We start from the raw sequence: 14,188 nt of genomic DNA, 5'->3' as shown, positions 1-14,188 counted from the left end.
GTTCATTAGGGCCCCATAGATGCTCCACATAAAGCTGTGCCATATATAATGCTCTGCACCGTTCATTATGGCCCCATAGATGCTCCATATAACTCTGTGCCACATATAATGCTCTGCACCGTTCAGTATGGCCCCATAGAAAGCTGTGCCATATATAGTGCTCTGCACCATTCAGTATGGCCCCATAGAAAGCTGTGCCACATATAATGCTCTGCACCGTTCAGTATGGCCCCATAGAAAGCTGTGCCACATATAATGCTCTGCACCGTTCAGTATGGCTCTATAGAAAGCTGTGCCCCATATAGAATGCTCTGCACCATTGATTATTGCCCCATAGATGCTCCACATAAAGCTGTGCCATATAAAACGCTCTGCACAGTTCAGTATGGCCCCATAGACGCTCCATATAAATCTGTGCCATATACAATGCTGCTGCTGCAATAAAAAAAAAACAAAACGACATTCTCACCTCTCTTGCTTGCAGCTCCTCGGTGTCCCGACTCGGCGTCTCTCCGCACTGACTGTTCAGGCAGAGGGAGGCGCGCACACTAGTACATCATCGCGCCCTCTGACCTGAACAGTCAGAGCAAGAGGACGCGAAGACGGAGCGGCGCCTGGCTGGTGGAACGTGGACAGGTAACTATGACATACTTACCTGCTCCCGGCGTCCCTGGCTCCTTCCCCCGGACAGCTGGTCTCCGGGTGCCGCAGCTTCTTCAGCGGTCACTGTTACCGCTCATTAGAGAAAGGAATATGCGGCTCCACCCCTATGGGAGTGGAGTCCATATTCATAACTTTAATGAGCGGTACCATGTGACCGCTGAACAGGGAAAGAGCTGCGGCACCGAAGACCGTGGGACGGGCAGGGGGAGCGACAGGAGCGCCGGGACTAGGTGAGTATGCGACACGCTCTCTCCCCCTCACCCGCCGACCCCACCACCGACCGTGACTCGAATATAAGCCGAGAGGGACACTTTCAGCCCAAAAATTTGGGCTGAAAATCTCAGCTTATACTCGAGTATATACGGTAATTTAATCACCTACACACATCATGATTACAGCACCTTGTGCAATGCTAAGGAAATCTTGAAAAACACGAATGGTTTGCGGCCCTCGAGGAATGCAGTTTGACACCCCTGCTATAGACTATTATTCTATAGGATTAGAATAATTTGTGTTGATTTAACGATTGTTAACTTTCAGCAGTTGGCATCCGTATCATTTCATGGCCCTCTCCTTCTTGCTTGCTGTATATTTGACAACTGGAGCAATCTCTTCTATACAGCCAACGTACTTGAAATTGAATTTGCATACATATATTTACTGCACGGAGAAGTTATGGTTCTCCCTTTTTAGAAATAAACATGAAATAGTAGATTCATAGACATTTTTACCTCCTGCGGAAATAATCCAGTCTGACTGGCAATCTATTATTTATTAACTCCTTACTGATGACCTTTTACAATGTACTTCTTCCTTCCCTGCTTCCTGCCTGGTCATGAGATAATCAGGTCATCTCCATCCCCTATATAAATATTAATGCATCCTACTGTCATCTAAATTCTCATTTCTTCTCTTTATTGTTTTCATTAATCTTAACATTCTCTGCATATGGCTGTAGCTGCTTTGTATATTTATCATTTTTTAATATGCTTTAGTTCTACTTTGTTCTTGCCTCCTCCCCAAGTTGTTTTTCGTGTTGGTTGTGAGTACATCCCTCGTGGGCTCTAATAATAATCATATGCTGTCTTGAGGTTGTTCCAGCAGTGTACAAGTCATAGATTCAGCAAGTGTCTAAAATGGCAAGAAATATTCCAGGGCATGCTTCATTTTCTAAGCATTTAACTAAATAGTTTAAAAGGCCCATTAAAGCCAGTCCTAATAAATATCGCAGCGTGTTACACCCTAGTCCTAGTGCTCATTTTATATTCTGCCTGTTTAGTGTATCTGTTAAATGTATTCATAAGGCTTCATACATCAGACTGGCCCCTATGGGTAACATATGACTCTCAGCCTTCTGTCAGGAATTATTTGGGACTTACACCTCTAATGGCAGATTAAGATGCAGCGCTTTTCATCGCCTATATTCATTTTTCCAGATGCTAATTTGTTATGCTATTTCCTGTGAACACGTTGTGTGGTACAGGTGGACCTACTGCACAAATGTGGGTAAAAGCTTCAAGGGAATTTGTCAGCTGTAGTGATGGGCGAACCCCTGGATGTTCGCGTTCGGTTGAACAGTTAAAAAAAAGTTTGGATCGGGTACCAGAACGGTAGCCAAACCTAGTCCCCATTCAGATTAATGGGGGGCCTGAACATCCATTGTTTGCCACTCTGTTACCTGCATGACAGTGCGACAAACACTGATTCTGATTGGTTGTAAGATTATTACCGACAGTCCGAGGCTGTCAGATGTCAGCGTGAGCCAGCAGCTGTGACCTAAAGTAAAAAGTTTACCTCCAGTCACAGGTGTTGGCTTATGGGAATACAACTCCTATCAGCTTACGCCTGCTGTCACTGATAACAGCGAGAGCAGGCAGTAGTTGATGGGAGTACTCATCAGCCGGCACCTGTGCTATAAATTACATTTAAAAAATAGCTGCAACTCTCAGCTGTCAGCTTTATCATGGCTGATTATCAAGAATATGGGGGTCCTCACGTCTGGGGGCTGGTATTCTCAGCTTGGTAAGGAACCATGGATATTGGCCCCACCCCCAGCCTAAAAATAGCAGCCCATAGCCACCCCAGAAAAGGTGCATCCATTGCCCTGTGGCCGTGGCAAGTGGGTTAATATTTGTGGGGTTGATCTCACCTTTGGATTGTGAGGTGACATCAAGCCCACAAGTTAATAATGGAGAGGCCTTTTCTTGGCGGCTGTGGGCTGTAATTTTTTAGGCTGAGAGGCAAAATCCATAAGACCTTACCAGCCTGAGAATACCATCCCCCAGCTGTCTGCTTTAGCTTGGCTAGTTGTCAAAAATGGGAGGTACCCCATGCCATATTTTTAAATTATTTATTTAAATAATTTAAAAAAAAAACTCCGCGGGTATTCCTTTCAGAGCTGCCAGTGTTTATTGCGCTGTCATGCAGATGACAGCATAAGAAACACCCGATGTTCTGGGTGCCAAACCCGAACAGTAGCACTGACTTCCTGGAGAAGTCCGTGTTCGGGCTCCTTGCCAGAACAGTAGGTGTCCGGTACGAACCCCGAACTATACTGTTTGGGTTTGCCCATCTCTAGTGAGCAGGTGTTTCTTAAGTAATCTGACAGCAGCTTGGGGTAGTGGCGGAGACCTGGATTCAGCAACGTATCACTTACTTTACTGGATGCGGCAGTTATGATAGTATCACAATTTTCTCTATTGCAGAACTAGCAGAGCTCAGTTGTTGATCTGTATATCACCCACACCACAGCAAAATAGTTACATAGAGCAGCTACTCAGAGCTGGTGGTGTGTTTGGACTAGGAGTCGCCAGGCAGCTTGTCGCATAGTGGTAATCTGATAAAACACTGATTGTGTTGAAGTGGCTAAGTACAGCCTAGCAAGTGACAGATCTTTGTAAACAGGGTCTCTTCCCCTACATTAGCAAAAACCTAATGACAGATTCTCTTTAATGTGATCCTCATAATAGTCATGTCACATATGTAATTTCCTTTCTTGTAGAGTGGACTTTATATAACAATGTCTTTTTATATTGCAGAGTGCGGAATACACTGTCACTTCTGTGTTGATCATAATCACTGTAGTCAGTGCAAAGCCCCATTTTATCTGTTAGATGGACACTGCGTCAAGGAGTGCGGTCCAAAGCACACAGTGTCCCACTCTAGCCGGACATGTCATTGTAAGTAGACCTAAGGCTTCTTTCACACTTCTGTCGGTCGTCCTGCGTCAGAGTGCAGTGAACCGACGTATCGACAGAAGTTGCAAACATAGTTGAAAACGTGTGCAACGCATCCAGTGTTATGACGGATGCGTTGCATGAATCCCGGCCATAGGCTCCCATTCTGTGCAACGACGTATGCCGCAGGAGGCGTCGGGGGACGTTTTTCCACTGCAGACCAAAAACATTCCTTTAAACGTTTTTTCAAAATGACGGTCCGTAAAATTCCGCAGGATCTAGTGCACGACGGACGAAACGTGTGGCCATCCGTCGCGATATGTCGCTAATACAAGTCTATGAGAAATTGCAGGATCTTGCAAATTTTTTTGCAGGATCCTGTTTTCTCAAAAAACGACGTATCTCGACGGGGCTGCAAAGACGAAAGTGTGAAAGAGGCCTAAGCCAATCGACATAATAATTCCTTAATCATTTTGATAAATAAAATAATTTTACTTTTTATTATTATTTTAATGAATCACCTTTATAGCCTGCCATTCTGGATGTCTGGAGTGTGAACATTCCCAGCATTGCAAAATATGCGACAATAGAACGTTTTTAAAGAATCATTACTGTGTGCATCATTGTGGACATGGATTCACAGGGAACACTAAAACAAGGAGATGTGAAGGTGAGCAACAAGAAACGGATTTTATTCTTTTGTAAATGAGTGGTCTTGTCATTATACATTATTGGTTACCTACATCCACATTTTACGTAGTGCTGATTTATTGTGTACCACACAGCAGATAGATTATTTTCTATATTATTTATAATACTAATATGAAATGTTCATCACTACATTTGCACTCCGCCAGTGGTTTTATGTACAAAGCTCCACTACAAAGCTCCACAACTATAAATAATACTCATAAAAGGGTACTATAGTCACTCACCTTAAAATCTCATAGGTAAATTTTAATGTCATTCACAATAACAAGGTCACTAATAATAAGAAAAAAAAGAATTTGATAGAGGGATGATCAACACTTTAATTTGGGTTTACAATCTGTTGGGACAAATAATAGTTTTGCTTTGGGAAAATAAGCTACTATTAAATAACTTAAAGGGAAAATGTAGTCAGAAAATGACCTATTGTTTAAATCAGCTTTTTATGTTAAATGTATATCCTACAATTTTTTTTACTTTCCATATCACTGTTTTATAAAAAATAAAATAAGAAATCTTGAAATTTTTACACATTCTACTAGGTTTAATACTAGACTCATATTTCATGTTCTGTATGGATGACCTTTCACCAGTCTCATAATCATCACAGACAGGATTACAATGAAAGGTATCACTGCTATATACAGCAGATAAACACAAGATCCACAATTCACACACAGCTCACTTGCCCCTCCCTTCACAATGACCTGCTTATACATGTACTGTTCAACTCCATAAAGTTAGTCTGCTGTTGGTTATGTCCAACTGAAAATAAGAAGTTGTATGAATCTAATAACAGGCTTTAGTGGCCAATGTGAAAATTGCAAATATTATTTTTTATTTAAATAGATCATGATATGAAGGTGTGAAAAAGGCTTATAAAAATGTATATACGGTAAATACTTTTAACAAAAAATAAACACAGCAAGAATAAAGTTCTTTATTTGATATAAAAAAAGTTTTACTTCTTTATTTAACAATAACAAACACAGTTATACTCACCTTACGCCCATTCCATTGAAGCCCTCGTGCCCTGTAATAATCAGCAATAATACTCACCTAATGCTCATTCCATTGAAGCCTTGGTCACCTGAAAAAAAAACCCTAAAAATAAAAAACCACCATATCCCTCACCTGTCCGATATTCGGTCCCATGGCTTAATCCATGACTGCGAAAAAATAGTTTTCAACTTGGACGGTGCCAAGATGCGACCATACAGGCTGAAAACCACTGGAGAATGAGCTGCTGCGAGCAAAGCCTCAGTGACTGGCGCTGACGTTATCGAGGTTACCGCAGGTCACTGATGCTGCGTTCCCAGCTGAGCCAATAAACTGCGGTGAGATCACAGCTCGCACTGTGAGAAAAAATCTCGTGGTGCAGTGCTGAGCTCAGTGAGTTCACCACAGTTCACCACTGAGATCAGTGCTGCAGTGGACTCTCTGAGTTCATGTGAGTTCACTCACTGCGGTGAACTCACTTAGCTCAGTGCTGCACCATGACACTTTTTCTCACGGTGTGAGTCGTGATCTCAGGTCACCGCAGTAACTTGTAAACTGCGTGGGGACCCCTCTATTCATGATATCCAGCCATGCTAAAGCTGACACCTGTGGTTTGCAGCCCTCAACTATCAGTTTTGCCATGCTGGTTATCAAAAATACAGGGGAACCCACTTAATTTTTTTTATTATTACTTATTTATAGCGCAGGCGCTAATGAATATTCCCATCATCCGGCGCTTGCTCTCGCTGTTATCTGTGACAGTAGGCGTAGGCTGATGGGAGTAGTAGTCCCATCAGCCGACGCCTGTGACCGGAGGTAAGCTGTGGTCTCACATTGTCATCTTGAGTGGAAGCCGCAGAGCTCTGACTGGCGGTAAACCGAACCACAATGATAAGATACAACTCAAAAAGTGCGTGAATATAAAGAAAATGCATTAAAAAAAGGCACGCAGCTACAAACCTTTGCAGTAATATGATACCACGTCACTGTAGCAGATATAAACATTGTAAGCAGAATAAAACAGAATATAAAATTGTAAATTTAAAATGTGTGTATGTGCTTGTGACAAATTTGTAATGATATAACATTAAATACAGTATTTATGTAGCATTTTTCAGAAATAAATGTCATGTTTTTACACAAGTACATACATACATTTTATTTTTACAATTATAAATTTTGTTTTCTGCCAAAGTTAGTTGCAGCACACCTTTTTTTGAATGCAGTGTTTTTATATTCCCGCACTTTTTGAGTTGTATCTTATCATTATGATTTGGTCCCGATGAAGAAACCTTGAAACCCGTTGACAATAAACCACAGTCATGCTTCACCTTCATGTGTGATCGTATTTTTGAACCTTGGGCAGCGAGGACTTTGAACCACCGTATTCTTCATTTATTGCAACTAATGCCCTCTTGCATCAGATGAGCATTTCAGTACCCATCACACTCAAAGGCCAAGTTTGATCACCATCTCCATAATTAGAGAGTGCTTATATCATCAAATTAGTTTTCTTTTCCTGTGGGATACTCCTATGATTCTCCTACACTATGCTATTAATTATCCCAGCTACATCGCATTTGGAATTACCGTATATACTCGAGTATAAGCTGACCTTAGTATAAGCCGAGGCAACTAATTTTGCCACAAAAAACTGGGAAAACTTATTGTCTTGACTATAAGGTGAGTATGCATTGTCCCCTCATCACCATCCTGGTATGCATAGTTCCTCACCCCTATCCTGGTATGCATTGCCTCCCCATCCCCATCCTGGTATGCATGGTTCCTCATCCTTATCCTGGTATGCATAGCCTGCTCATCCCTATTCTGGTATGCATAACCTCCTTATCCCCATCCTGGTATGCATGGTCCCCTCATCCTCATCCTGGTATACATGGCTCTTCATCCTTATCCTAGTATGCAGTATATAACACAGCCCACGCAGTGTATAACACAGCCCACGCAGTATATAACACAGCTTACGCAGTATATAACACAGCCCACGCAGTATATTACACAGCCCACGCAGTATATAACACAGCCCACGCAGTATATAACACAGCCCACGCAGTATATAACACAGCCCACGCAGTATATAACACAGCCCACGCAGTATATAACACAGCCCACGCAGTATATAACACAGCCCACGCAGTATATAACACAGCCCACGCAGTATATAACACAGCCCACGCAGTATATAACACAGCCCACGCAGTATATAACACAGCCCACGCAGTATATAACACAGCCCACGCAGTATATAACACAGCCCACGCAGTATATAACACAGCCCACGCAGTATATAACACAGCCCACGCAGTATATAACACTGCCCGCGCAGTATATAACACAGCCCGCGCAGTATATAACACAGCCCGCGCAGTATATAACACAGCCCGCGCAGTATATAACACAGCCCGCGCAGTACATAACACAGCCCGCGCAGTATATAACACAGCCCGCGCAGTATATAACACAGCCCGCGCAGTATATAACACTGCCCACGCAGTATATAACACTGCCCACGCAGTATATAACACTGCCCACGCAGTATATAACACTGCCCACGCAGTATATAACACAGCCCACACAGTATATAACACAGCCCACGCAGTATATAGCAATGAGGGCACCATATCCCTGTTAAAAAAAGAATTTAAATAAAAAATAGTTATATACTCACCTTCCGTCGGCCCCCGGATCCAGCCCAGGCCTTTACCGATGCTCCTCGCGCTCCGGTCCTAAGAATGCATTGCGGCAATGAGTCAAGATCATGTAGCGAGACCGCTACATGATCTTGAGTCAGTGCCGCAATAGATTCTTGGGACCGGAGCGCGAGGTGCGGGAAAAGCGGCGGCGGCGGACTTCGGAAGGTGAGAATATAATGTTTGGGTTTTTTTATTATTATTTTTAACATTCTATGTTTTTACTATTGATGCTGCATAGGCAGAAAACAAGCATTAACAAGATGCAAAAATTTGTAAATTTAAATTTTTACACCAGCTCCTCCAATTTTTTTTTAAAAAGCAAGTGCAACTTATTGGAAGGGAGTATGGTCTAACACACCACAAGGATTAATTATAATCTATGAAGGAGCCTAAAGTATAGCCATAGTGTACTCCAGTGAACAGCTGAAAGATGCACCAAATTCAGTAAGAGGCACATGACTCTTAATGAATTTCGTGTATCTTACTCCAGTGGATTCTGGATCAAGACAATAACATAAAACACTTGTCTTGATTAATTATCTCGTATTATTTTTTGGAAAAATTATGCCGCTGTTTTTTTATACAAAACTCCTAAAGAACAGAGCCACATAATATCACAGCAGATCCTGATTGTCAATCAGGTCCCTGTGTGTGCAAGAAGGGCTAATCACACCCTATGATTATCCTAACATACAAAAATCTACACAACAAAATGACAAAAGGGTCCATAGTATGTAGAAAATTACAAATTTTATTCCTTTAAAATAGCCAAAACTAAGGCCAATATTTAAAGTGCAAGGGAGAAATGTGTAATAGATTTAACATACAATATAGAACCTTGCAAAAGTATGTACACGCACAGGACATTGGTGTAGAAATGAGGGAAATAAAATGACCCCACTAATAGGCCAAAAGTATTCTACCATATAGATCCAGTACCAAAAGGGTTAAATTGTCACTAGACCCCTATTGTGCCCTATATAAGTGCCACAGTAAGTACGTACAGCACCATATATAATATAGGATGACCGCCTTATAATCAATATAGATCCATAATTACCCATAAACAAGGACGATCCAGGGCGCGATCACACCAATGACCCAGCGCGTCCACCCCGACGCACGTTTCGGACCTTCCTTCTTCCAAGGGGGCCTACTTTTGCAATGTTCTATATTGTATGTTAAATCTATTACACATTTCTCCCTTGCACTTTAAATATTGACCTTAGTTTTGGCTATTTTAAAGGAATAAAATTTGTAATTTTCTACATACTATGGACCCTTTTGTCATTTTGTTGTGTAGATTTTTTAGCCGTTTTTGTATGCAGATTTTTTTTAACCGTAGCCAAAAGTGGATTTAGACAAAACGGGAAAATAAGGGAAATGCTTGTTCATGGTTTGACTAAAGGAAAAGTCAAATTATTAAAATGTTATAATTGTATGTTACTTTTGATTTTTGTAGAGACAGTCATGCATTTACTACTACTTTGCGTAATATTGTACTTATGCTAATAGTGTTTTTTTTCATGTTCAGCTAATGCACATCCCCCAGTTCTCCTGGTGAATGGCTCTTTCATTGTGGGCATTGGCACAGTAAGACCATTGGACCTTTCTTTTATGAATGTTCAAGATTTGGATACTGAAGAAATGAGTCTTACGTTTCATGTTGTGACCACTCCAGCTAACGGTCGGCTTGTGAAAATAGCCAACGGCAAGGAGGTTCATCTGCATAAAGACACACACTTCAATTGGAAGGATCTAATAGAGCAAAGGGTGAGATTCAAGCACAGCAAGGAGAAATCAAGGTAATGAACGTCTTACTTAAATACTACCCTATTAATCATGAAAACTCCTGATTATCCTTTGTTTGCTAGAAAATTGGGAGTTCATGATGTATGAATCACTGGAAGAAAATAGCACAGACAATAAAAGCATATGTGTCCTTTTAAACAAAACCTGTAGAAAACCATGGTGTTAATGCTCCCATTCCCCACAGCCAGATAATACTGCATTTTGTGATTTGAATAAATGACTGGAAAACTTTACATTTTACTCTTTTTACTGTAATTTGTATAGCACCCATGTATTCCACAGCACAATTAGTATTCACATAGCTCATTTATGCACTGAAGCTCACAATCGCCTCGCACACAATGTTTGTTAAAACTGCATATAACACAAAAACCTGATTTAAACATTAGGTCATTTTCTGATGATTCCTTCCCTTTAAGTTCTCTAATTTCAGCAAAGCAGAATCAGGCTGGGATGCTTATTGGAAGTTGCACCGTTCCTGACTGCTGCCTACCAGGGTGCATTTTGCTAAGTTGTAGGAAACTTAATTCATTAGCATTTTCGCTTCACGTAGGTGACTTCAACGAGACTCTAGTGAGATGTTGATTTTCTTTGGCAGGATACGGATTGCACATGACTAATCATGTTATTGCATTTGCTGTCAAATTTATATTTACTCGGAAGCTTTTTACTTTTACCATAATGTTGCTCGAAAGTCAACAATAGACTTAAGTAAGCATTTACAGTGCCCCAGTTTTATGAAGCGTATAAAATGTATCTGCTGAAATTTAAATAAAAATGTTATATTCCTAAATCAGTTAATATTCATTATGTTGCTTGTAGACTCGCCTGATCCTTTTATATATGGTTTCTAGTGAAATGTCCCTCTACTAATCATAGCATAATGGCTAAATAGGAAACAATCATCTGTTAGCATAAAAAGGAAGCATTATTCTGAAATGATTGCAAATCTTTTCCTAAAATGTGCATTTTAGAAGGAAGACCCAATTTTCACCAAGAATAGATGATCATTTACTCTACGCAATCATATTTCCGCTTGTTGAACAGAATACATGTCGCTATGATAATTCTTTCACATACATAGTTGCATTAATTGAAGCGGTCCCTGTCACATAATTGCACTTTTACTAAAGTTTTAAATACGGTATGTGATTTATTTATATTTCTTATTGTTGTGCAGGAAAGGCTTCTTTTCACTAAAAGTCAGTGATGGGCATCTTTACTCCCAGCCACAGACAATCGACATACAAGCAGTGTCAACAAAGGTAATTATCATTTTATCAAAAAGAAGAAGAGATGGAGCAGTCTACAATAAAGCCACAGCCACATATACAAAACTAGAATATTTGTTAATGACATATGATTAGCTTACAGATAACAAGCTGACATGATTAAAACATATCTAAAAAATAATTAGATGTAGAATACAGATATGAAACGCGAGATAAAAATAGTCCACACAGCTATGAAATCTGTCTTAAAAACATCTAAAAAAACAATCACATATATATGTTTTTAATCATGTTTGTTCGCTAATCATGTGTCATTAATGGAGACCATTTTCTTGTATATTTTTATGTGCCTTTATTGTATACTGGTGTATCTCTTCATTTTGATTACTATATACTGTATTTGTTAGCCCCAGTCCTTTGTACACTCCCCTTTTGAATATGTATATTGCCACCATTTTTTTTTCTTTATTATACACACTTTATGGCTTGGTTTGGTAAGAATATAGGGTGATTTGGTTTTCAGACACTGGACATACTTGCCAATATTATGCTTCCCTACATAATGCTTGGATGATGGATGTGCAATATAGAGGTGTAAATTGTGAGGCTTTATTGCTTCCCGCTTTGTTGGAGGTGCATGCTGCTGGTCTGGTGGAGGGGGAGATGCCGCGGTCCATGCGTGAGACTATAACTGTTGTGTTGCCAAAACAGGGTAAGGATCTGGCGGATCCGGCTTCTTATCGCCCAATATCATTATTAACGACAGATATCAAAATCCTGGCCAAGATGTTGGCTAATCGTCTTAACAAGGTGATATTGACACTAATAGATCGCTACCAATCTAGATTTACAGCGTGTAATCTTTGACGATTGTTTCTCAATATGCAGGTAAAGGCGGATAATATGGGTCGGAGTGTTGTGGTGTCTTTAGTCGCCGCTAAGGCCTTTGATAGTGTGGAATGGTGGTATGGGTTTTGGCGAGAGATTTATTAGATGGGTGCAGCTGATGTATGCATCTCCGAGAGCTAAGATACGGGTAAATGGGCTCTTGTTGGGGGATTTCCCTTTATATAAGGGATCGCGGCAGGGGTGCCCCTTGTCTCCTCTGCTGTTTGCAATTGCTGTTGAGCCCTTGGCGCCGACATTGCGAAGGGATAGGGACATAAAGGGATTTCGATATGGAAACTGTGAAGAAAAGATAGCCCTGTATGCGGTTGACGTGTTTTTGTTCTTAGAAGATGCACAAGAGTCTCTGAGGGCCGTTATGAACAGTATAACTAAATTTGGGGCTCTTTCCGGATTATCTATTAATTGGGATAAGTCTGTGGTGTTGACCATAGACGCGGCGGCTCCTCTGACATTAGACCCTGGGGTTATCTTAACGGTGGTACATGAGTTTAAATATCTGGGCATCATAGTTTTGGACAAAATAGAGGACTATGTGCGGCTCACCCTGACTCCTTTGCTTGGGAAGTTCCAGCAGAAGATTGTGGCCTGGAAGAAGCTATTTCTGTCGGTCGCAGGTAAAGTTAATTGGATCAAAATGATACTTATGCCTAAGCTCCTCTACATATTGCATAATACTCCAGTGTGGCTGCCTCAGAGTAAATTTTATAGGATCAATACTCTATTCAAGGACTTAATTTGGAAGGGAGGACAGGCACGCATCAAATTGGAGCATCTGCAAAGGTCAAAGGATGAGGGTGGTCTGGCGGTCCCTAATCCATGAATCTACTATATAGCAACCCAATGCCAACATATGGTCGGTTGGGGAGAACCAGAAGAAAGCTCTTCAGCGGGGATAATGATTGTACACGATGTAGGGAAGGGCCCATTGTTAGCCAGTCTCGAAGCAGGTAGATTCAAAATTAACACCCCCAAAATTCCCAAAAATAGCTAAGCTGGGGAAAGTCTGGCAGAAAATTATGCAATGGAGGGGAGTAATGGAATTTACGAAATATACACCAATTTGGTTTGATTTTAGGTTGACAGAGCTTATGAGATTGCGGGGGTTCGGTCAGTGGAGGCGCATTGGCATTTGGTTCGTGTCTCAGTTGTTTGATGGGATGTTATTAAAATATTTGAAACACTAAGGACTGAGTTTCCATTAAATCAGAAGATGTTCTCTCAATATCTGCAGGTGAGACACGCCCTAAACTGTCAAAATGAGATTCTGCAGCCCGATAGCTTGTTGAATCTTATGGGGCCTCGGAGGAGTACAAGGGGGTTCATTACTTTGATGTACAGGGGTTTGATGGATACCCTTTTATATAAAGGAAAAATGGGTGGCGGATGTGGGGCCCTTGTCGGAGTCCCAGTGGGAGTCTATATTTCAGTACATCCCCGGGGTTTCCCTTAGTGAGGCTAAGAGGGTATCGCAGTTATACCTGGTCTATAGGGTGTACAGGACCCCTTTATGGGTGATGAAGGCAGGACTGAGAGGTGATTCAAAATGCCCAAGGTGCAGTGATGAAGGTGCAGATTTGCTACATATGATGTGGTCGTGTGCTCGCCTCCAACCCTTTTGGGTAAAGGTGCTTAATTTTATCCAGGAGGTGACGGGTAAATGTGCGTAACCCGCTGACTTGCCTTCTGGGCTGTATGGATGATATTGCTACAGATGAGTGTGGAAGGTTGTCTATTGCAAGATTGTTGTATGCTGCGAGGAAGCATATAGCGATACATTGGTTGGATGAAAGACCACCAGGAAAAAAGGAATTTATTAACAAAATAAATTTTATTGTCCTTATGGAAAGGAATATCTACATCAAGAGAGGTCAGAATACAAAATTTGAAAATGTGTGGGGCGCATGGATGGATTACCCAGGCGTGGCGTCTGCTGAGTTACTGCAGAGTAAAATGGGTTTCGTTTAGTTGCTTCTGGGGG

The 14,188-nt window shown here is 41.2% G+C and overlaps 1 protein-coding gene across 1 annotated transcript in view; it reads left to right on the top strand.

Annotated features, from left to right (window-relative positions):
• FRAS1 (Fraser extracellular matrix complex subunit 1) overlaps nucleotides 1-14,188 on the top strand; it is an 845,787-nt gene that overhangs the window by 621,960 nt on the left and 209,639 nt on the right. The window contains exons 25-28 of the mRNA XM_069743201.1: nucleotides 3,702-3,842; nucleotides 4,369-4,509; nucleotides 9,792-10,062; nucleotides 11,250-11,334. Of these exons, the coding sequence (XP_069599302.1) occupies nucleotides 3,702-3,842; nucleotides 4,369-4,509; nucleotides 9,792-10,062; nucleotides 11,250-11,334 (638 nt within the window). The remainder of the gene's footprint in view (nucleotides 1-3,701; nucleotides 3,843-4,368; nucleotides 4,510-9,791; nucleotides 10,063-11,249; nucleotides 11,335-14,188) is intronic.

The sequence above is a fragment of the Ranitomeya imitator genome, chromosome 1 (assembly GCF_032444005.1).
Source record: "Ranitomeya imitator isolate aRanImi1 chromosome 1, aRanImi1.pri, whole genome shotgun sequence".
Classification (NCBI taxonomy): domain Eukaryota; kingdom Metazoa; phylum Chordata; class Amphibia; order Anura; family Dendrobatidae; genus Ranitomeya; species Ranitomeya imitator.
This window is presented reverse-complemented; position numbering and strand designations above follow the sequence as displayed.